General features: G+C 37.5%; 1 protein-coding gene across 4 annotated transcripts in view; it reads left to right on the top strand.

Moving 5' to 3' along the window:
• MKLN1 (muskelin 1) overlaps positions 1-23,300 on the top strand; it is a 237,763-nt gene that overhangs the window by 111,225 nt on the left and 103,238 nt on the right. For all 4 annotated transcript variants that reach the window (XM_021002257.2, XM_021002254.2, XM_078153678.1 and 1 more), the window contains 2 exons: positions 5,183-5,260; positions 7,369-7,434. In XM_021002257.2, the coding sequence (XP_020857916.1) occupies positions 5,183-5,260; positions 7,369-7,434 (144 nt within the window). The remainder of the gene's footprint in view (positions 1-5,182; positions 5,261-7,368; positions 7,435-23,300) is intronic.

The following is a 23,300-nucleotide window of genomic DNA, read 5'->3' as shown; positions in this document are numbered from 1 at the left end:
CCTCGTTCTCACTGTTTTTTTTTCTCTTATCCTTGATCTCCTTTTCTCATTTGTTACCCCATTTCCTTTACGATTTTGTTCATTAGTCGTGCTTTTATCTGGTTATATATTTCTTCTCCCTCTTTTTTCTTTTCAGTCAAGTAGATTCCCCTTTCTTTTCCTCCCCTTCAGCTAGTCCTGTTCATTGTTATTGTTGTTGTTCAGTCCTTCGGTAGTATCTGACTTTTCATGACCCATGGACCATAGCACATCAGACCCTTCTCTCCTCCACTCTCTCTTAAAGTCTGTCCAAATTCATGTTCATTTTTTCTGTGACATTATCTATCTCATCGTCAGCTGTCCCTTTCTCTTTTTCGCCTTCAGTCTTTCCCAGCATCCAGGTCTTTTCCAGTGAGTTTCATCTCATTATGTGGCCAGAGTATTTAAGTTTCAGCTTTGGTATTTGGCCTTCCAGTGAATAGCCTCAATTAGTTTCTTTAAGTATTGACTGATTTAATCTCTCCAAGGGTCTCTCAAAAATGTTCTCCAGAACTAGTGTCGATTTTGCAGTGCTCAGCTTTCCTCATAGTCCAAATCTTACAGCCATACATCATTACTGGAAAAACCATAGCTTTGACTATGTGGACCTTTGTTGACAAGGTGATGTCTCTGCTTTTTTGGTATGCTTCTGGATTTGCCATAGCTTCTTTCCAAGGAGCAAGTGTCTTAATTTCATTGCTGCAGTCACCATCTACAGTGATCTTTGAGCCCTAGAATATAAAATCTGACACTGCTTCCATTTCTTCTCCCTCTCCTTGCCATTCCTTTTCATTAGTTTTTTTAAATTTAAATTTTTTGTACCCCTTTCCAATAAGAATTTCTCATACTCTTCATTATTTATCTTCTCTTTCTGTTTACTTTAGACCCTCATTATCTGATTTATGACCCCTATAATCATCTGGTGTCTCCGTTTTCTCCGTTTCTTAATACAGTCAAAACTTCCAAGGTATCCATTTCAGGCTTTCTACTACTGCCTCCTACTGGCTTACTCTCTAGATTTCCTTTTTCCATTGTACTCTTATTGTACCTCACTCTCACAACAATGCCAGTTATTGTAGGTATTAGAGAAGATACTTCTCTGTGGTAGGGCTCGTCCCCCATCACTGATCTCTGCCCTTTCTTGTTGCTTTTTTTCCTGCATTTGCCTGAGAAGCTCCCTGTGTCCATCTGTGATCTCCTTTTGGCACTCCTCCAGGTGCCAGGTGCCAGGTGCCCACAGAGGTTCCAACTTTTCTCTCCCCTCCCACGACAAGTAGATGTTTCAAGCACTAAATCCCCTAGATTTCATGCCGTATAAGGTCTTCATCTTTCTTCACCATTCATTTGTGAAACCCCCTCCCACCTCCAAAGTAAGTACTCTTTGCCCCCCCCTTCAGTCTTTCTCTGCTGTTCAACCACTTCAGATGCTTCTCTTTCTGAGACCATAGAGGTCAGTGACCTTTCACTCATTGCTAGATTAGATTTTGACTTGACTTTGAACTTATCACTGTTTTTTCCCTTCCTTTCATGCATCCTTCCATGTTTTATTGTAGTCCCACAAAAGAAACATTCACTGATAGGCAGGGTGTTACTAGGTTCTGTCCATAATGCCCCTTACCTGCCTCTTCACTGTTATTTCTACCAAATTTCCACCTTCATATCTGAGGCACCCCCCTCCACCTCCACACACACACACACACACACACACACACACACACACACACACACACACACACACACACACACACACACACACACTGAGGAATAAGTCTCTTACTGATATATTCACTCCTCCTGCATTTGGTGTTTGGGAAGCAGCTCATCTCTTCATTTCTGATTTCCTTTCTAAAAGTGTTTCAAACTCTTTTTGGTTGTTGAATGTCCATCTTTTGTCCACTATAGTTAAACTCAGATTTGCAGGATAGGGCATTCTGGGCTGTATCCTTAGTTCCAGTGCTCTTCAGAACACCTATTCCATTCCTCCTCCTTTTTCTAGTGGGTATGGAATAAATATCTTGTGTTATTTGAATGTCATTTCCTTGTATTTGGAGGTCTTTTTCCTGATGATCAGCAGAACTGAATTCAGTTTCTGAATTGAATTGTTAAATTAACCACGCAGTATCTTGGACTTTGCAGCTTTATGTTTTGTTTTTTTTTCCCCCTCTGAAAATGATCTGTGAGTTCTTTCAATTGGAATTTCATCTTCTATGTTCAGAAGTTCTGGACAGTTCTCTTCTGTTTTTTGCTTCATTATGGTGCTAACTTTTTTTGTCCTGTAGTGTTCTGGGAGAACTATGATCCTGAGGTTGTCTCTACACATTGTGTTTTCAAGATAAGTAGGTTTTGCTTGCATAGTGATAGTATTTTTATTACTGTTACTGTCTTTTGCTTTTTCCCCTCCTAGATTGTCCTTCCCTTCTGTGTATTTGAATTCCCAGTTTGTTGTTCTCTCTTTTGCTTCTCTGGTAAAGTTTGCCATTGCAGATTCAAGTTTTTCCGTTCTGCTTATTATTTTTATTGTGCAAGGTATACATTCTGCTCTCATAATTCTCTTTTCTTTTTTAAACCACTCAGGAAGAATTTGTTTTGGTTGCATGTTCTCAAATTCCACAGGGTCCTCCATCTCATCAACTATTGAATTATTTTCCTTTATTTTGCAGTATTTATTCATAGATGCCCAAATTCATTTACTAGATCTGAGGTCATATTTCTTTATATTGTTACTCTTCTTCTAGTTGATTTTTCTGTTTAAGTTCAAAGTATTTGAAATTACTTCCCTGAAATCTTTGGTACTTTCCAGTCTTTTTTTTCCACCTTATTTTCCTTTACCACTTACTTCCTGACTTCCTCCCCTCTGATTATGGTGTCAGTGTCCTCCCACACAGGGCAATTCACCAGCCTACATCTCTGTCCCTCTGCAAAAATGTTGCCCCTGTTGAATGAGGGGAGTGGATTATTGGATCTCTGAGTACCTTTCCAGCTGTAATCCAGTGATTTTTATGTGGTCTTCTGTCAGGAGTATCCTGTAGCTTTTTTGTCACAAGTGACAATACTTTAGTTTGGATATATTTTTTGAGTAGCCATAAATGGCCCAACTGGGTTCTATGCTTCTTCCTTCAGGCTTGGTGGAATGCTGCACAGCTTCCCACATGCACACTGTCCTGTCCTGGTGGCCTGTTCCAATCCCTCATTTCTCTGGTTTGACACCAGCAGTTCAGAGCCTGTTTTTTGCTGGCACCTGAAGTTCATTGCTTTGCAGTACTGGTGCAGGCTTAGATCTAGGATCTGCATGGCACTGGAAAGAGGGTGAGGGGCACTGGGGTGTAGAAATGGGATTTGAGGTAAACCTGTTTTGGCTTTGGGTCTGCTAGTGTAGCCTTGTTGGTAGTGTGTTAAGTTTGGAAGGGGTACAGAGTGGACTCAGAGTTCCAGGGTTTTTTGTTTTAACCTTCTTTTGGATTCTGGGTATCCTAAACTATGGAAATAGCTGAAGTTGCTTAATCTTTGGTGTATGATTTTTGTTTTGGAGAAGTTTGAGAGGTTGTGGGCATCAAAGAAAATGCTTAGTCTACCATTTTCTTGTTCATGTGTCCCAGAAGTCTGGCAGTTAGTTATTCTTGTATAAATTGTATTCTTGAATAAATGTCTTTTTCCCTCTCTGTTCCCATTGTAATTCACTCCTCCTCTGCCTGCCTTCTATTTGGCGGGCTGTTTCTGTATTCTTCACCTTTATTTCCGTGATTGTTAACAGGAATTGGCTTAGATCAGGGTTCTTAATCTGGGTTCCGTGAATTTATCTTTTTAATATTTTGATATTACCATATTTTACTATAATTGATTTCCTTTGCAATCCTTTGTATTTTATTTCATGTGTTTGAAAATATTATTCTGAGAAGGGATCAGTATGTTTCACTACATTGCCAAAGAGAACATGACAAAAAAAAGCTTAAGAACTTGTATATTAGATGATCTCTTAAAGTTACTTTGAACTTGGATTCTGTGCTTTATGGTACTTGTCTGAATTTCTTTCCCTTTGTCCCTCGATTCCACATTGGTCATAAATTAAATATTTTAAAATGTTATATTTATTGATTGGTCCTATCTTAGAGTATTATAATGAATCTCATTTTAGAATTGAGGAAATTATGAACCACGGAGAAGTAACTTACAGAAGGTCACATAAGTAATAAATAACATTACAGAAAACACTTAGAAGTTTTAACTATTGGGTTTGGAGTCAGAAAACTCAAATAGGTTCAAATTCTGGTTCTGTTATTTATTACCTTTGCAAGTTTGCTCAAAGATCTGTAACTTTTCTGGACCTCATTTTCTTTGTGTATAGACTAAAGGATCTCTCAGTACCTTTCCAGTTATAATCCAGTGACCTCTGTGTGGCCTTCTGTCTGAAGTATGCCATACTTTTTTGTGTGTGTGTCACAGGTGGCAATACTTCTGTTTGGATATAATCTGTATCTTTATTACAAAAAATATATTAGAAATGAAGAAGGGAACTGAGAAGTTGTTACTGAAATATCTCGGTCAAGTTTTTCTAGTAATTAATGTGTGTCTTCCCCATTCCCGTGGATTACATTTCTTTTGAGACTGAAAATCATGTTAGAACTCAATCCAGGTATCTGTTGCAATAGGGTATTTATTCAGATTATCCATAATTGCTTTCTAATTTTTTTCTTTTTCTGTTTGGCAACTCTAGGCATAATACTGTTTTTTTCCACCCAAACCCCCATTTGTATCTGTCTCTCCTTTCAGAATGGCTGTTAGACCATTTTGCTGTTTGATCATACTTGTCCTTTTCCTCCTAATTTAAATGTGGCAACATATTTGTAACTAACAGGTGCCGCAGTAATGAGATGCATACCAAGTTTGATATGAGCTGCCACTCAAGCAAAGTTTTTGAATGATTATGGCAACTAATGTAGTACCATTTTATTTGGGATGGCATGGAAAATGAAATGAGACATATTTTGTGAAAATATGCCACTAAATTGACTGACATGTTATATGTTTTATATTATGTATTCTTGGGGAGAAAATCTCGAATAGCAGTTTTGCTTAATACAGGCTTATAACATCCTATCTTTTCTGCTACAATAACACAAAAGTATAAGCAAGTTAAAAAGAATTTTTTTTTCTTTTACATTTGCAGATGGTTTGTTCAATCAGTATATCAGTCAACAGGAATATAAGCCACGGTGGAGTCAGATTATCCCTAAAAGCACCAAAGGTGAGTCAGACATTTCAGAATTTAAATGCTTTTGTTTAATGCAACTTTCTCTGCAGTTTTGCTGCACTAGGAAACCCTAAAACATAAATAGTAACAGTAGGATTTTAACTGGGTAGGGCTAAAAAGGCATTAGCCTTCCTCCACCTTGTGCTTAGCTAAGTATGTTGTGTTTTTTTATGCTAGTAAAGGATTTATTTAAAGTCTTTTTTGTTGCATTGTTGTACCAGTGTTTATACTCATTTATCCCATGTTAAAACAAAAGCTTCTTACTAGAACATAGGAGTAGCATAAACAAATGAAATTCATAGACAGTACAAAAAAATTTATTAAGCCTTTTTTTTTCAAGTCACTTCTATGCCAATGCTCTACCAAAGATAGAAAAACCTTTTCCTGGCTTTTTCAGTGTAGTGAGATGAAGAATCCTAAAATTGGTCAGTAGCAAAGAGGAGGAAAAGTGAAGCTCTTGTGGATGATCTTGAATAGAAGTCGTCTCTGACTTTTTTCAATCACCTATCTTATTTTTTAGGAATTATAAACTGACATGTCATCCTTCTGCCCACTCCCTCATGTGATATAGATGAGAAACAGATATAGTCACTAAAAAGCTGAAGCTGGGTACTCTTACTTGTCAAATAATATATTTAAATTTTTGTACGAGCTGAAAATACAATCCTAATATTTTGGCTTCTTAGTCAAAGACTAATCTCTTGACTCATTGAAGTAGATGTTATGTCTTCATCTATATAAGATTGCATTTATTGACAAATCTTTTTACATCCCATTAATTTTTGAATGTATCTTTTCCTCCTCTGATAACTCAGCATGTCATGTATTTTTTCCACCTCTTTTCTGGAACCAGACTTGGTCAATATAATTACAATGTTCCTTTTTTTTTCTTTTCCTTGATATTGTTTTCATATTATATTGTTTTCCTAATTCTACTTATTGTACTCTATATATCAGTTCATTTAAAGTTTCCCATGTTTCTCTGAATTCTCTATGTTTATTGTTTCTTATAATCTAGTAACATTCTAATGTATTCATGGATCACAGTTTATTAAACCATTCCCCAATTAATAGGCTGCCTTTTGTTTTTACGTCACATTCTTTTCCAGTTATGTTCCTCTCACTTCACACTATCTAGTGATATCCTCAAGGAGAAGTATTTCAGTGAATATGTTTGAACCTTCCCAGTAAGCTTAGTGGTGAGCATAAAAATCACAGTGGAACAAAGTTCATCATTTTACATTTTACTATTCAGATAATTAAGTGTGTCATGAATTTATGACATTATTGCTTATCCCAGATTATGGTTTCTCCATGATTTAGTAGATTGTTTTCATATGAAGTTTTAGTGGCTGAAAAAAAAGTTACCTGTAACAAACACATTCAGTTGTGGAACCTATTTATCTTAGCTTTAGGTAGGTCCTGCTAAATTATCCTTTCTGTTAGCTTAGTCTTTGAGAGCCCAAGGTTGTCTTCACAACATAATGAAGCAATTGTTAATGACTTTATTTGAAGACTAATCAAATCAAGCATAGTTCTTAAATTGATGGTGGAATGGAATGAATGGTGAATTTTTTTGCCACCAAATTAAGGTATTGTTGATGGAAAATTTAAAGCACTTATCTTTATAACATCATGGTTCTAATAGTTAACTGTACTGTATTCTGAAAATTTTAAAACCTGCTCATTACCCCATATGCCCCTAAAAAATCCATAAAATCCTATTATAGACAGTTCATAATGACAATTAGAGATAATTATAATCATGTTGTTATATTTTTTCCTTTTATTTGGACTGAAGAATTTGACCCAAGTTTTGGAGGACTGCATGTATATCTGAAGTATCATAGAATAAATCTTAAATAGAAAGTAGCCTATAGTGACAGTAATGTCTTGAAAATAGATGGACAGTGAATCTTAAGACAGCGGCAACCTTATGTTGATTTGTTTGTTCACTGTTCTTATTTGGAGTGTTTCTAAGGAAACAGTGTAGGCAAATTTCTGTAATGCATTGTTTGTACCTGCCTGTGAAAAGTATCCTTTTGTTCTTTTAAAATCAAGTGAAAGGATTTTCACATTGTTGATTTTATTTATCATCCTAGGTGATGGAGAAGATAGCAGACCAGGAATGAGAGGTGGACATCAAATGGTTATTGATGTTCAGACAGGTAAGCATTATTTCTGGACAGAAGAATTTTATTAAGTTAGTTAACTTCACTGTATTAATTTCATTCAAGCATGACTATGCTTTTCACCAAGATGCATAGGTACTGTGGACAATACCTAATGTAGAACTAAAGAAGAAACTTTTAGATTGACTGAAATGGCTAAAAAAAAAGTGTTGGCACATGTCTTAAAAGAAATTTACTTTGTGGTATTTTATCTTGTTTTTGTTTTTTTGTTGGATTTTCATAAAACTTTGTTGTAGAGGAGTGTTATGTGTTTTCAATGTGATTATGTGTCTTTTAACCCAGTGAGATGAGAATTATTAGAATGAAGGCATTGGATCAAGGGATATTAATAAGTATGTGGGAAGCTGATGTAAATTTGGTGGCCCATGTTTATTTGCAAGCATACTTCATGCTATTAATATTTTGGTATTGAAGAGCCTTGTACTCAGGATGTATACTTATGTTTCTTCAACTTATTTTAATGAAAGTAGATTGAGGTCTATAATATTTTAATGGTTCAAAACCAAAATATAGTTAGATATTACCGTTTAGAAAAGAAAATAACACCATATACTTAGGATGACAGTATTTTGTTATTTGAATTTTGAAAAATCTCATCTTGGTACACAGATGGCCAGTATTTGCATTCAAGTAATATTTTGCTTTTTGCATGTTATACACAACACACACACACACACACCCCATTTATTCAACTAATCTTTCTCATAACTTTTCAAGAAAAAAATAACTTTCTGCCAACTCAATTAGGAAAAGAATAGCTAGCATTTATATAGTCCTTTAACATTTTCAAAGTTATTTTATTTTATCCTCCACCAACCCTGGAGGGGGGTGGAAGGTAAGTGCTATTGTTATCCCCATTTTACAGATGAGCAAACTGAAGCAGATAGCAGTTATGTGACTTACCCAGGACCACACAGCCAGTCAGTGTCTAATGCTGCATTTGAACACAGGTCTTATAGCTCCAAGTATAATGTACTATTACTTGTACCGCCTAGCATATTATCGTGTAGAATATTTGAGTTTTGGATCTTCATTCATTTCCAGTTAAATTTTTTAAAGAAACAGATACTCAACATGAAATTTTTACTTTAGAATTAAGGTACAAATTTTTAAATCATATTTATTTTATATCACATGTTGTGTTTGGTCTCTGAGATGCCATAAATATGACTGAGGACCTGTATGTACACCTAGATAACACAAACACGCCACTGATGCTTCTGGTAGCTTCTCCTAACAGCCAGGTGCACGTGGAGCAAAGGTAGGAGGAAAGAACCCCCAAAACCCTACATCACCATACCTAGACTGCTTCACCATCACTGTGAGAATCATTTGGCCATTGTTCTTCAACCATCTTACGTGTCCTGCTAATATTGGCCATTTTGAAAAACAAATTAACATAGGTGGTACAATGCATAGACTGCTGGACTTGGTTGGAACCAGAAAGACTTGAAGTACTAGCGTTGTGGCCCAACTAAAATTCCGTCTTTCACTGGAAGCCTTTCTCAACCCTTCTTAAATCTAGTGCCTTCCCTCTGTTAATTATTTCTTATTTTTCTGGCATATAGTTTTGTATATATTTGTGTGTTGGCCCCCCTCTAGATTGTGAATTCCTTGAGGGTAGGAACTATCTTTTACCTCTTCTTGTTACCCAGCACTTAGTATAATGCCTGGCAAATAGTAGGTACTTAATAAATGTTGATTGATTGATTGACTTGAAGGAAGCCAGGAGGTGGAGATAAAAAGGGAAAGCATTCCAGTCATAGGAAAATGCCTGAGCTGAGGAATGCAAGATCTTGTTCATGGAGCATCCAAGAGGTCATTGTCACTGGATCAAAGAGTATGTATCCAGGAGGAAAATAGAAGAAGACGGGGGCTGGGTTGTGAATGGTTTTGAATGCCAGACGAAGGATTTTGTACTTGATCCTGGAGATAATAGGGAATCACTGGAGTTTATTGAGTATAAGGGTTATGTGGTTGGACCTATGCTTTAGGAAAGTAACTTTGGGGCTGGATGAAGGATGGATTGGAGCTCACTCCAACAAGAGTTGAGACTGGTAAACCCACCAGCAGTCATTTGTAGTAGTTAGAGTGAGATATTGACGCCCTGTACCAGGGTTGTTGGTGGCAGTATTCAGAAGAGACAAGGGGTTGTAATCCAGAGATATTGCAAAGCTGAAATTGACAGGCCTTGACAATAGATTGTATATAGGGGAGTGACAGATAGTAAGGAGTCGAAGTTGATACCTAGGGTATGAGCCTGGGGGGCTGGGAAGATGGTGTTGCCATTAATAGTAATAGGGAAGTTAAGGAAGGGGAGGTTGTAGAGGGAAAGATAATGAATTCAGTTTTTGGACATGTTGAGTTTGAGATGTCCGAAAGACAGTTGGAAGTTGAAAATGGAGGTCAGCGGGAAGATTGAAACAGGATGGGTAGATGATCAGCATAGAGATGATAATTAAATCCATAGAACTGAGATCACCAAGGGATATGGTATGAAAGTAGAAGAGAAGAGGCCTAGTAGAGACATGTAGGGCACCTATGGTGTTAGAGAGTGTGACCTAGCAAATGATTATCTAGCAAAGGAGACTGAGAAGGATCAGTCAGACACATAGGAAGTGACTTGAGAGAATGGTGCCCTGAAAACCTAGAGAGAAGAATATCAAGGAGGAGAGGGTGATCAGCAATGTCACAGGCTCAAGAGAGCCATTGGATTTGCTAACTAAGCTATCACTGGTAACTTTGAAGAGTGAAGATTCCATGGAATGAAAAAGTCAGAAGCCAGATTGTAAGGGGTCAAGAAGACGTATTCATATTCACCCTACATTAGGTATATTTATTTTGCAGTGATTGCCACCCCCTGGATGGGAAACTGTTGAACTATAATGTAAAACATTTTATAGTAAATACATTACATAGGTACTAAGCAAAGTGTTCTATGAGGTCTGAAGAAGATCATTTACAACCCCAGGGCCTGGGGTGGGGGTGGGGTGGGAGGGAGGAGGGCACCAGGGGCAGCGCATAGAGATGGTTGGAGACAGCAGAGAATGTCTTTATCTATAGAAGGACATTGAATTGGACTTTAAAGGATGGTTAGGTATACAACAAGCAAAGAAAAGGAGATCATTCCTGACATAGGGAACAGTATCAAGAAAGAGACAGAAAACAAAAATTTGTCTTAGAATATATAAAGTAGAGTATAATAAACCTAGAAAGGTGAAGGGGTGCTGGATTGTGGGGGACTTTGAATGGCAGGCAAAAATGTTAAAACATTATTTAGTAATATGGAGCCACTAAAGTTTTTTGAGCAGACAAATGATAGGGCCAGATTTATGCTACCATACCAAGGTGGTATGGAGGCAAGACCTGTTCTGTTGCAGTATTTTAGGCAGGTAATAATGAAATGCAGTTCTAGGGTGGGGCTGTTGATGAGCATAAAAGTAGAAATGGATGTGAAATATTATGGAGTTGATGTCAATCATCAGGAATTGATGACTTTGGATATGATGATAGATTGCATATGAAGTGGGAGAGAGAAGGAAGAGTTAAAGTTAGCACAAAAGTTTGAAACTTGGGAAAGTAGATGAATGGTTGTGCTACTTAATAGAAATAATGTAGTCAGAAGGAGCCAATTCTGAAGAAAAGATAATAAACTTTATTTTGTGCAGGTTGAATTTGAAGATATGCTGGTGGAATCACCCACTTGACAACTGAGGTAGAAGCTTGGAGTTTAGAAGAGTGATCAAGGATACAGATCAGTGGTCGACAGATACAGCTGTGGAAGTCAAGCACATTAGAATCAGGAACTTTTTGGGAAGGGAGGAAGATGTTTGTATTTCTTTCTTTTGGCTTCTGACTTCCACATAGTATAAGCTTAGTCTTTAGTTATTTGTTCTGGAACTGTAATTCCTTTGGTGTAATGAAGTTGAGGGTTGGTCTGTGCCAGACCCTTAATATGCATACATTTTGTCAAATTAAATTAAATTCAATTAATAGGGCCAATTTGCCCAAGATTTAAGCTGAAATTTGGAATTCTGGTCTTTTAAAATGCTTGGTGTCTAATTCCTGGTGTCTACTGACACTTGATTGTGCTATGGGACTTCCATAATCTGTTTCCAGTGGGGAAAGGCTGAATTTGAGGCCTCCACAAAATCTTGAGCCAAGTGGTTGTTTGACCCTTTATTAGTTTAGAAGCTGAAAGAATTGGGAAGTATCTTATCTACAAAATTCCATCGTTTCCATTTACCTTTCAGCATTTTATTCTGTTCAATGTTATGCTCTTCTCTGGCTGCTATAGGCCCAATCTTGGAAGATAACTTTGGGACTACCTTCTTTTTGAGCCCAGATGTTTGTGGCCCATAATAGCTTTCCCTCCCAGATAACATTTATATTTTAACAAAGTAACAGGTGAATTTCAGAGCACCTTGGACGTTCCCACTTTGTACATTGCTGGTGGCTGTGTCTTTTCCATGGCTTAGCATAGGAAATTGCTCAAGTTCAAATCCCTATTCTGAAGTGGTAAATTTCTTTTTCCGCTTGCACATGACCCTAAAATACACTTCATTACTCTCATTTTTTCTTCCATTTCAGATCCTTTATTGGGACCACTGATTTGGTTAATAAAATTTGTATGGTTTGAATAGGAAGGAAGAGACTATTTGTTATATATTAGAATACATGATCAGTGTATTGTGTCCAGACAATTAGGAGTGTAATATTGTTAAATTAACTTACAGTGTTGGGGAGGAGTGGAATTAGCTATATGGATCTATAATTCAATGAGATAACACTGACTGTATGAATTACTCTTTGAAGATAAAGAAGCATTAGTCTTGTGTTGGCCACAGATAAACTTTGTTATTGGGAGGGTTTAAAGTTGGCAAGTGAAACCCCTGACATGGTTATTAGAGGGATTGACATGAGGATTTTTGGTTTGGCATGCTAGCCAAATTCCTTTATCCCTTTCAAGGGGTTTAGAGGCAGCTATTTAAGAAAGAATGCTATTATGAATCCTCTAATTTGTATTGCAATTTAGAGATTTTTTTGGGTGTGGGATTCAGGAAGAAATGACAAGGCCATTTAATTCTAGTTCACATCTACACAGCTACAGTCTCTCATTTTGAATACGTATTGGAATCTGTGGCATTGGTCTCCATCTTTTTAGCATTCTAGCCCAAAACTTCACTGTTTCTGGCCATCCACCGAAAATCATACGGACACTGGTTGGTTTGTTTTTAGGAAAGGCTGTGTACATTGAGTTACTCTCCATCTTTTGGTAGTGGGTGAGGGAATGGGGTAGAGCTCTGAGAACACTTTGAGGCTGTACTCAGACTTGAATATAGGCTTTGATGAATAGATTGTATTAATAGTTATGTTTTTTAATAGGTTGATTTTTTCTTTTTGGTCCATTTTTATGCTGTCATGTTCTTTGATCTTTAAACCTTGTAATGGTCTTTAGCTTTCCTTTTCACTTTTACATCAGATGCATGCTTGGAAGACTCCTGTGGTTATTTTTGCTTCTGAATTGGTTTGGGTCTTGAATTAAGTAATGTTTTATAGCTTTTTGTTATTTTGAGGACAGCATCTGGTGCTTCCTCTATTTAATTTGGCTTAAGATCAGAACCAGAAGGATTTCTGATACTTTTTTTTCCTCTAAAAGTCCTCCTATTACTGGCCTGGAAAGGATTTTTAAAGGAGCATTTATCTAGTTAAAACTTAATTTTTATACATATATGTCAAAGCCCTGTACTGTTCAACCATTTTGTCTTAACATCAGGTTCATCTTGGATCTGTCCAGTAGAACATATAAATCCTTATTATAATGTAATCTCAGCTTTATTACAGTATAAGTAGCCTGGTGCAGTAGAAAGAGTACCAGACTTGGAGTACTAGACCTAGTTGTGTTCAGACGTGGTTCTGACACTCATAAGCTACATTTGCCAGGTGTTTTACCATGAGCAAGTCTGTGAGCCTAAGCTTTCTCATCTGGCGCATGGAGATAATATTTGCAGTGTGAACTTCATAGGATTTTTGTGAAGAAAGTACTTTATAGAATTTAAAGCATTATATTATATAAATGTAAATTATTGTTGTTAATAACAATAATATAAACTTTTGTGCCATGTACCCTTAAAATAGTGTTAGAGGGGAAAGTGCTAACGAAAAATTTACAAGTATGTTTTCAGATTATTTCACCTAAAACGTTCAACTTATTTTTAGGATAGTCTCATGAATTACTTATTACTTAGTATTTTATTAACTTTTTCTCAACTAGGAAGATTAAAAATTAAAGAACTTTAGTCACTTGATCAAGGAGATGTTGAAATTCTAAAGCTGAGACTTTTATCTTCTGGCTGAGTTTCTCAGCCAGGGAAGTATTTAATGAACTGATTGCTCCCCAGGTAGAATCAAGCCTAGTGACTTTTTTTTTTCAAGTGTTTATCATTTGTATTCTTACTTTCCAGAACAAAATATTAAAGGTACCTATAGGGTCGTAGATCTACAAAAAGGGCCACAGAGGCCGCCTCTTCCACCCCTTTCATTTTACAGAGATGGGACTGAATCCAGTGAGGCTCAGCGACTTGTTTCAAGTGACACAGCAGTGACTCCCAAGGTGGAATTTAAACCCAGGTCTGGGCAGTTCTGGACATAGTCCTAAATTCCACTTTTACATGTATTTTATATCCTGAATGCATATTTGCTATTACCTTCCTCTTTTTTGGATACTGACAAAAGCTGTACTATTAAAGCATTAAAGAAGCAAGAAGTGCTTTGTTGAGCAAATGAGCAAAGCCTTGAGAACCAAGAATTGCCAGTGTTATAGGGAGTATAAGAGAGACTTCTGCTTTTACTAAGATGAGATTGTGAACAACCTTGTTAGCTAAAAGTGAATTCTAAATGGACCACCATTTTTCTTCAGTTTGTTTTATCTTATAATGATAACTTTACTACTTCCTTTTTCACTTTTTGCGTAGAAATCTGAATTTAGTGTAACTTTTAGAAAGGAAGGAAAGTCACAAGAATTTTTTTAATTTAAAAATGTCTTTTATTTAAATGTCTATTTTTTAAAAAAAATCCAAGAAAAGTAGAGATGTTTACATAACAGTACTTTACTGTTTTGTTTTTTGCTCAGTGGTTTCTGCAACACTTAGCAGTAGTGTTTGTTCTTTTCATTGTTACATACTAAGTCAAGTCGCAGGTGCAAAGTGGCAACTCATACTTTTGGAAACTTAGAATAAGTTGATATCAATTTATTTGAAATTATTCAAAATTATAAATAATTGTTGCTTCTGGTTACCAATTGTCCTCTCATATGTTTTCCCTGGTTACATTATTAAACAATACTTAAGTTTTAGTTATTTTAACCCCTAGTAGTAGTTTAACATTAATACAATTCCAGGAATAGAGGAGTTGTAAAGAAAAGCTCACTCTTGCATGAATTTTCCTTTTAGAAGTTTTTAAAGATTTCTTTTGAGGTTTGATTGGAATAAACTATTCAAGGGGAATCCAAACCTCTATAGGATAATTGGGAAATAATGTGTTATTCTGTTCAGCTTTGTATGTCTGTCACATTTGTTTATTATAATCCCCACACCTTGTCCCTTTACTCTTAGATTATTTGTGTCTGGTGATATGTAGGGTGAGTGGGAAGGAGGAAAAAGCAGTGTTCAGACTGTTGCTGTGGGGAAGAATAATTTCTTTTACATATCAAAGGTATGCTATTGACTATTTAAATGTCCACTGTACCATGTAGTTTGTGTGATTTCCATTGAAATTTAGAATGTACAGTTTGAAGTTTTTCCTTCCATTTTCATGGAGAATGAGTGATAGTGTTCTGGCACAATCCTAGTATTACAAAAGAGGCTGAGAGGGCTTCTTAAAATTCACCTTGGAAACTGAACAAGTTAGCTGTTCTTTAACAGTTAAGGGAAAGTGGTGTTCACTTTCTTACACATGGAATCATGTATGGTTTTACTAGAGTTATCTTATGGAAAAGAAAAAGGGTTTAGAGGGAATATGGGAGTTAGGTTCTTAAATTAGAAATGTCTTTGTATCTGTGCATTTCTGTAGCTGCGTGTAGTATAAGAAATACTTGAAACATGCATTTACCCCTTTCATGTGATTACTCAGAATTAAGGAATTTCTGGGCAGCAGACTTAATCATTTAAAGACCTATTCTGTAAACTTCAGTCATTCTCAGTTACCTCCAGAATAAAATATGAAATCTTCTGTTTGTTTTTAAAGTGCCTCATAAACTGGCTCCTTCCTACCTTTCCAGTCTTATTGTATACCTCTTCCCCCTTTTTCTTACACTTTGCTGCAGACACGCTGACCTCCTTGACCTCATATGAGACATTCTCTCTCCTGACTGGCAGTTGTCACTGACTGTCCGTCCCCTAGTCCTGTAATTCACTCTTGCCTCTCTCTGTGTCCTTGCTTCCCCTGACTTCTAGCCTAGGTTAAAATCCAGCCTTCTAGAAGCTTTCCTGGTGCCCCCTTCTCATCTATACATAATTGTTTTGATATCATCTTCCCCATTAGTTATGAGGTCTTTGAGGACAGGGACTGTTTCAGCCTTTCTTTGTCTCCCTAGAGCTTAGCATAGTGCCCACAGTGTCTGGCACACAGTAGATGCTTAATAATGTTTATTGACTTGACCTGAAACAGAGACAAAAATAAAATAATTCCTATATTCAAATTAATTACTTTCTATTGGGGGTGGGGTTCAGGACAACATGTGTGTGTGTGCGCACGCGCGCGCGCACACACACACAGACACACACAGAGAAGAGGACTTCCTTTTCCAGGAGCCAAGATGGTGGAGTAAGGAGTAGGTCTCTCTCACCGTCCCTTATGGATCTCTGGAAGCCCAGAAAATATCACCCCAAGAAAAAAGCCTGGAACAACTGAGCCAGCAGAAAGACGGGCACAGCAGTCTTGTAGCCTAGGCAGCTTGGGGGATTAATGGGAAAAGCCCCTCTTGTTCCAGGGAAGAGGGAGCAGTACAAGGATGGGAGGCATCCCAGCAAGCCCCATCTCAGTATGCTAGGGGGGATCTTGGGACACAGGGTGTTGGAGCAGGTAAGTGCCAACACCAGGACCCCCCGAGTGCCTCAGTATGGTCAAGGGAACCGGTAGACACCAGCTCAGAAAACTACCATATGAGACAGCATTCTCCAGCAGCCAAATCACCCTGTGCCTCAACACAACTCTGGCAAGCACAATCCAAGAGGCAAAGATCCAGGCTGACAGACATAGTCTAGCAATGAAACATTCCTGTGCAAGGTCTGGGTGAACAGAAGCCAAAGAAAGGAGTGCAAGGCTAGGTAAGCAGGCGTCTCCCCAGGGGCCAGACTTTCTATCCACACCACAAGAGCTCCAATATTGCTGACCCCAGACCAGCACCAGATAAGCAGCCAAAACCCTACAGCCTCCAACTGCCAGCACCTGAGGCCCCAGCACAGAAGGCCAGTGACAGGGTCCCAGGCTCCCAAGACAAGAAGCTTGGGTAAGTTGTTTCTGTGCTCTAGCAGGAGAGCTCAACTTAAAAAAAAAAAAAGTCAAGACACATCACAAGCAAAAAAGCAGAAATGGACAGTGACCTTAGATTCTTATTATGGGGACAGGGAAGATCAAGGCACAAATTCAGAAGAGGACAACATTGTCAATATATCCACACCTGAAACCTCAAAGGGGAATATGAACTGTTCTAAAGTCCAAAAAACCTTCTTGGAAGAGCTCAAGAAGGATTTTAAAAGTCAAATGAGAGACGTAGAAGAAAAATTGGGAAAAGGAATGAGAGGTATGCAAGAGAAAGAGTCAATAGCTTGGAAAAGGAAGGACAAAAATTAACTATAGAAAACAAATCCTTAAAAAATGCAACTGGAAAAAAAGTACACTGAAGAAAACAACTCCCTAAAAAGCAGAAATGACCAAATGGAAAAGGAGGCACAAAAACTCACTGAAGAGAACTCCTTAAAAAAGTAAAATGGGCCAAATGGAAAAGGAGGTACAATTCTAATAGAAGAAAACAATGCGTTAAAAACTAGAATTGGGCAAATGGAAGCTAATGACTCTATGAGAGATCAAGAATCAGTCAAACAGAAACAAAAGAATGAAAAAATAGAAGAAAATGTAAAATACCTCATTGATACAATAACTGACCTGGAAAATAGATCCAGGAGAGACAATTTAAAAATTATTGGTCTACCTGAAAACCATGATGAAAAAAAGAGCCTGGACAACATCTTTCAGGAAATAATCAAAAGAAAACTTCCCTGAGGTCCCAGAACCAGAGAGTAAAATAGTCATGGAAAGAATCCACGGATCACCTCCTGAAAGAAATCCCAAATTAAAAACGCCAAGGAATATTGTAGCCAAATTCCAAAATTACCAGATCAAAGAGAAAATACTGGAAGCAGCCAGTAAATATCATGGAATCACAGTCAGGATTACTCAGGACCTTGCAGCTTCTACATTAAAAGATCAGAGAGCATGGAATACAATACTCCGTAAGGCAAAGAAGCTTCGATTACAACCAAGGCTCAACTATCCAGCGAAATTGGGCATAATCTTTCAGGGGAGGAGATGGATATTCAACAAAATAGGAGACTTCCAAGCCTCTTTGATGAAAAGACTAGAACTCAACAGAAGATTTGACCTTCAAATACAAGACTCTGCAGAGACAATTGGAAATTCTGAAAACCAAAGGAGAGATTAATAAAATTGAAACTAAGAAAACTATTAAACTAATAAATAAAACTAAGAGCTGGTTTTGTGGGGAAACAAAAACAAACAAATAGATAAACCTTGGTTAAATTGTTTTTGTTTTTGTTTTTGGCTAGGCAGTGGGGTTAAGTGACTTGCCCAGGGTCACACAGCTAGTAAGTGTTATGTGTCTGAGGCTGGATTTGAATTCAGGTCCTCCTGAATCTAGGGCTGGTGCTCTATCCACTGCGCCACCTACCTGCCGTAACCTTGGTTAATTTGATTTAAAAAAAGAAGGGAGAAACCCAAATTACCAGCATCAAAAATGAAAAGGGTGAATTCACCACCAATGAAGAGGAAATAAAAACAACAATTAGGAGCTATTTTGCCCAACTGTATTCCAGTAAATTTGACAATATTAGTGAAAGGAAATTAATGAAATGAAAGAGAAATGTAGACCAATTTCGCTTATGAATATAGATGCAAAAATTTTAAATAAAATATTAACAAAGAGGTCACAACAACTTATCTCGAGGATAATACAGTATGATCAGGTAGGATATATACTAAGAATGTGGGGCTGGTTCAATATTAGGAAAACTATCAGCATAATTGACCATATCAACAACCAAAGTAACAGAAATCATATGATTATCTCAATAGATGCAGAAGAAAATACAGAAAATCTCCAAAAATCATTTCAAGAGGTGTTAACACTTGGGGAAATTGTCATAGATCTTTATTAGGGGCTGAGGTTTGGGGGGAATCTGTGAACATTCTAAGGAGTGGAAGTGAAAAGGGGCTATTTGAGCCATCTGGTTATATAAAAATTGTCACTCCAGAACTAACTGAGGAAGATCCTTTAAAAAGATGAAGATAATAGCAATAATAAGAGTAGGGGAACTTTTGGGGTAGAGAAGTGATGTGGTCAGACTTCAGGCAGATGGGTGGAAAGGAGAGAGGCTGAAAGCAAGGACACCAGGTAGGAGGCTGAGTATAGGGAGAGTCTCAGACAGTAGTGGTTGAGTGAGTTGGGAGAAGAGGATAGAATCAAAGGAAGATGAAGACAGGGGAGTCAAGGATGACTCTGAGATTGCAGACCTGGGTGGAAGGATAGTGGTACCTGTGAAAGAAATAGGGAAATTCAGAAGAGGGATAGGTTTAGGGGAAAAACTAATGAATTGGACATGTTGAATTTGAGACACCTACAGAACATCTAGTTGGAAATGTCCAATAGTCAGTTAAAATTTTTTTTAAATGCTTGCTATATGCCAGGCACTGACTGAGTGCTGAGGATACAAAGAAGAGCAAAAGATAGGCTCTGCTCTCAAGGAGCTCACAATCTAATGGAGAGAGACAATACATAAAAAGCAGCTGAAAAGTCAGGGAGTGGAGATGGGGGCTGGGAGGAGTAAGAAGAAATCCAAAGGAGTGCAGCAGGATGAGAAATGAAGAGGAAACTCTCTTGGGCATCTTCCTTAAATGGAGGATCTGGAAGGAGCTTTACACTGTCCATCATCTACCAGTTGGCCATCTAAGACTGGCTCTTAGGTTGAAGACTGAACATGGATATAAGAGTTGTCTGCATCAAAATGTTATTTGAACCCCTGGGAGCTTATAAGATCACTGAGAAAGAGAATATAGATCTCATGACAGATCTTTACAGTCTACATAGAGAGGGCATGACATGCATGATCAAACAATGGAGAATAGTCAGAAAAAAGAAAAGAATAGTCAGATAGGAGGAGAACTAAAAGCGAGCACAACCTCCTTCCCCCCCAACCAGATATTAACTGGGTGGCCAGGGTAGTTGACTGCCTCTGATGCTACAGAGAGGAGGGAAAAAATGAATGAAGATTGAGAAAAGGCCTTTAGATTTGTCAGATGAGTAGCCAATTGGTAACTTTGTATAGAGTAGTTTTAGTTAAGTAAAGCTAGATTGTAAGATGTAGTAGGAGGGGAAATATTTTTTCTAGGAGTTTGTGAAAAAAGAAACATAGGGGCAGTAGCTTTAGGAGATAGTGGGATCAGGTGAGAGTTTTTAAAGATAGGGAAGATTTGAGTGTTTTTAGGTCTCAAGGAAGCAGTTGGTTTCTGTTTTTAAACTTAACAGTGACTGTTACCCCCATTAATATGATTCTGTTTCGACCCCAATTTCAGTCACTCGTCAAGATAACCTGAGAGGGAAAGATCTAATGCAGTGAATGGAAAATAGGTAGATTTCATGGCCTATGTCTTCTCCCCCCTCACCCCTCCCCCCCAAAAAAGCTCAAGAATTAAAATTGCAGTGCTCAGTGCTAGAGAGGCAGTTTGGTGTAGTGGATAAAGAACTGGCTTTGTAATCTAGAAGGGCTAGGTTCAAATAACCCCTGTACTTCTTAGTTGTGTGATCCTCCATAAGTCATTTAACCTCTCCATTCGTTCTGTAAGGCAACTGTCTAAGAATATAAGTGGCAGACCTGCATTAGTAGTTAGGATTTCCTTATTCAGGGTTAGACTCAATAAAATCACAAGTTCAGACTTGTCTCTATATTAAATGCTGTATTCAGTGTACTTTTAGCCTAAAAAGTAAGTTTATTTTTTCTTCTGTTTCCCATATTGGCATAAAGCAATCTATCCTGATACCTTCCTTTTATAGGTGAAGAAACTGAGCCCCAGAGAGATTAACTGATTTGACCTAGGTTATGTAACGCAAGTGAAGAGTGGCAGAGTGACTCCGAGTCTAGTAAATAAATTTTTTCTCTTAACAGTATTGCTTTAATGAGAAGCAAAATTGCCTTCCCAATTGTACTATTATTCTGTCTATCTTGGTTTTTCTTCACAACCAATGAATAATCTTAATTTCAGGACAAGGCCATATTTCTTAATTTAGGAACTACAGTAGATAAGTTGCTCTAATTTCAGAAATGAAATGACATTGTGCCAGCTTGTGGAGGATTATGTTGTTAAATTTAAGCCAATGAGAGCATAATTTATCTTCAAGATGCAGAATCTAAAGACACAGTTGTAGTTTGAACCTTGGGTCTTTTTACAATAGTGGAAAGAAAGTATATGGGCTAGAAAATACAGTTGCCTTGAAATTTCTAAATTTTTCCTGTGAATAAGATGTTCAAGCAGGTAATAATCAGCAGACAATGAGAGAGTAAGATCTTATTCTTTCTGGTCTGAGTAGTGGTTTGGCCTTGATCTGAGCTAGAATGCAACTTAGCGAGATTTAAATATAATTAAAATGTTGGGCATGGGTTGTTATAACAATGTTATAATTTTTTTACCTTTGCTTATAGTCTTCTCCACCTCTAATTAACCCTACATGTCATTCACATTACAGTTCTGATCACAACTCCCTTATTTTAGAAGTCTTCAGCATATCCTCATTACCTACAGAATGAAGTGCAGATGCTGACTTGCTATTCTTGCCTCCACACCTTGGCCTTTACCTCCCTTTCTAGTTTTACCTTGCACTATCTCCCTCCTTCTGTATACTCTTCTTCCTAAGTTTTGATTCCTTTTTTTGCACTGATCTCTTTACTTAAATCTAATCTACTAGCAAGTCATGGCATCACCTCCCTGATGTCCTCTTCGAGAATGTAGGATAAACAACAACCTGTGAATAGGACAAGCTGTCCCACTGGGGACCCAACTGGCCACTTCCAGTTGGGCAAAGTTAGCTCCTCCTCCCCCCTTCCATTTCCTTCCTCTCTCTGATTCATTGTCCATATAGCCAATTAACAGAATGACCTGAAGTATAGGCCTAAGTGTGTCACCTCCATACTTGAGAAACTTTAGTATTGCCCTTATTGCTTCTAGGATAAAACACAGACTCCTTAGCTTCACATTGAAAGCCCTTCTCCATCTGGCTTCAGCCTACTTGTTCAGGCTTGTTTCACATGTCTTCTCATTAAGCAAGCTATTTTCTGGCCAAATGAGCCCACTTGCTGCCCCTAAAGCTCAGCAGTCCCTCTTCTGCTTCTGCCTCTGCACAAGCTGCTTCCATTCCTGGAATGTACAACCTTCTCACCTCTCCTGTTTAGAATCCCTAGTGCAAAGTTCAACTCACATGCCACCTCCTACAGAAACCCTTTACTGATCCTCATGGAGGTGCATGTATGCACTTCTCTATTTACATGTTTCATCTTTCCACTGCAGAAGAATATATACTCCTTGAAGACAGGAACTATTTATCATTTGGTCATTATGTTCCAGCACCAAGCTCAGTGGTTTCCCCTGGTAGGTGCTTTATAAATACTTGTTGGATTGGTTTCATAGCCCCAGCACTCTAGTCAGGCTTACAGTTTGCCAAATGTTCTCTAAATTTTTTATCTTACTCTTCTTTTCCTTTTCATTCTCCCTCCTTTTGCTTTCCTCACTCTCAAATGGTTTTAGCACTCTTAGGTAGGAGGAATCAGCAACTTATTTCTGTATACTTTTATGGTTTTGGTATCATTTGCATGCAATTTAATACTTTTCTGGTATTTGCATTCATGTTGATATTACATTCTTAAATGATTACAAATGATTTAGTTTTTACTAAATTTTCATTCAGGTATATGAAAAGGTCCTATTTCTGTCTGTTTCATTCAGACTTGTTCTTAAGCTGCTTCTACTGGGCCACAAAGCTTTCATGGACCAGAATGACATTTTGGCTGGACTCCAATAGGCTGCTAAGTCTGTGCCAGATTTTATTTTGCTCAGCTATCAATGAGGCTGTTGTGGTAAATGTGGGGGTTTTTTTGCTCTGTGAGAATTTATGTGTACAAAGAGATCTGCTTTTGAGAGGGAACATTGGGAACCCAGAGCCCAAGAGGAAAGGTTATTAAAGTTAATGAACCAGGGTAACCTTATCAGAAGGGTGCCCAGAAACACTACCAAACAAAAGGTCAATTGCTGTTTCAATTATATACCTCTTTTTTTTCTTCCCCCCCCCCTTCATAACTCAGCTGTGTTAATTAGCTTTGTGGTAAAGGCTTGACAAATGATTTTCATGCTAGATAAAAAGTCTCTTGAAGAAAAGTTCTGTAACATTCTTGATGTTCTGGAATTCTTTTAAATGTCACTTACCTAATAGAAAAAGTATATTTTTAAGGTCTGAAATATGATTATTTTGGTAATTGAAAAAATTATCAGTGTTCAGTATT

Source organism: Phascolarctos cinereus, unplaced genomic scaffold, assembly GCF_003287225.1.
Source record: "Phascolarctos cinereus isolate Bilbo 61053 unplaced genomic scaffold, phaCin_HiC Scaffold_1;HRSCAF=81, whole genome shotgun sequence".
Classification (NCBI taxonomy): Eukaryota; Metazoa; Chordata; class Mammalia; order Diprotodontia; family Phascolarctidae; genus Phascolarctos; species Phascolarctos cinereus.
This window is presented reverse-complemented; position numbering and strand designations above follow the sequence as displayed.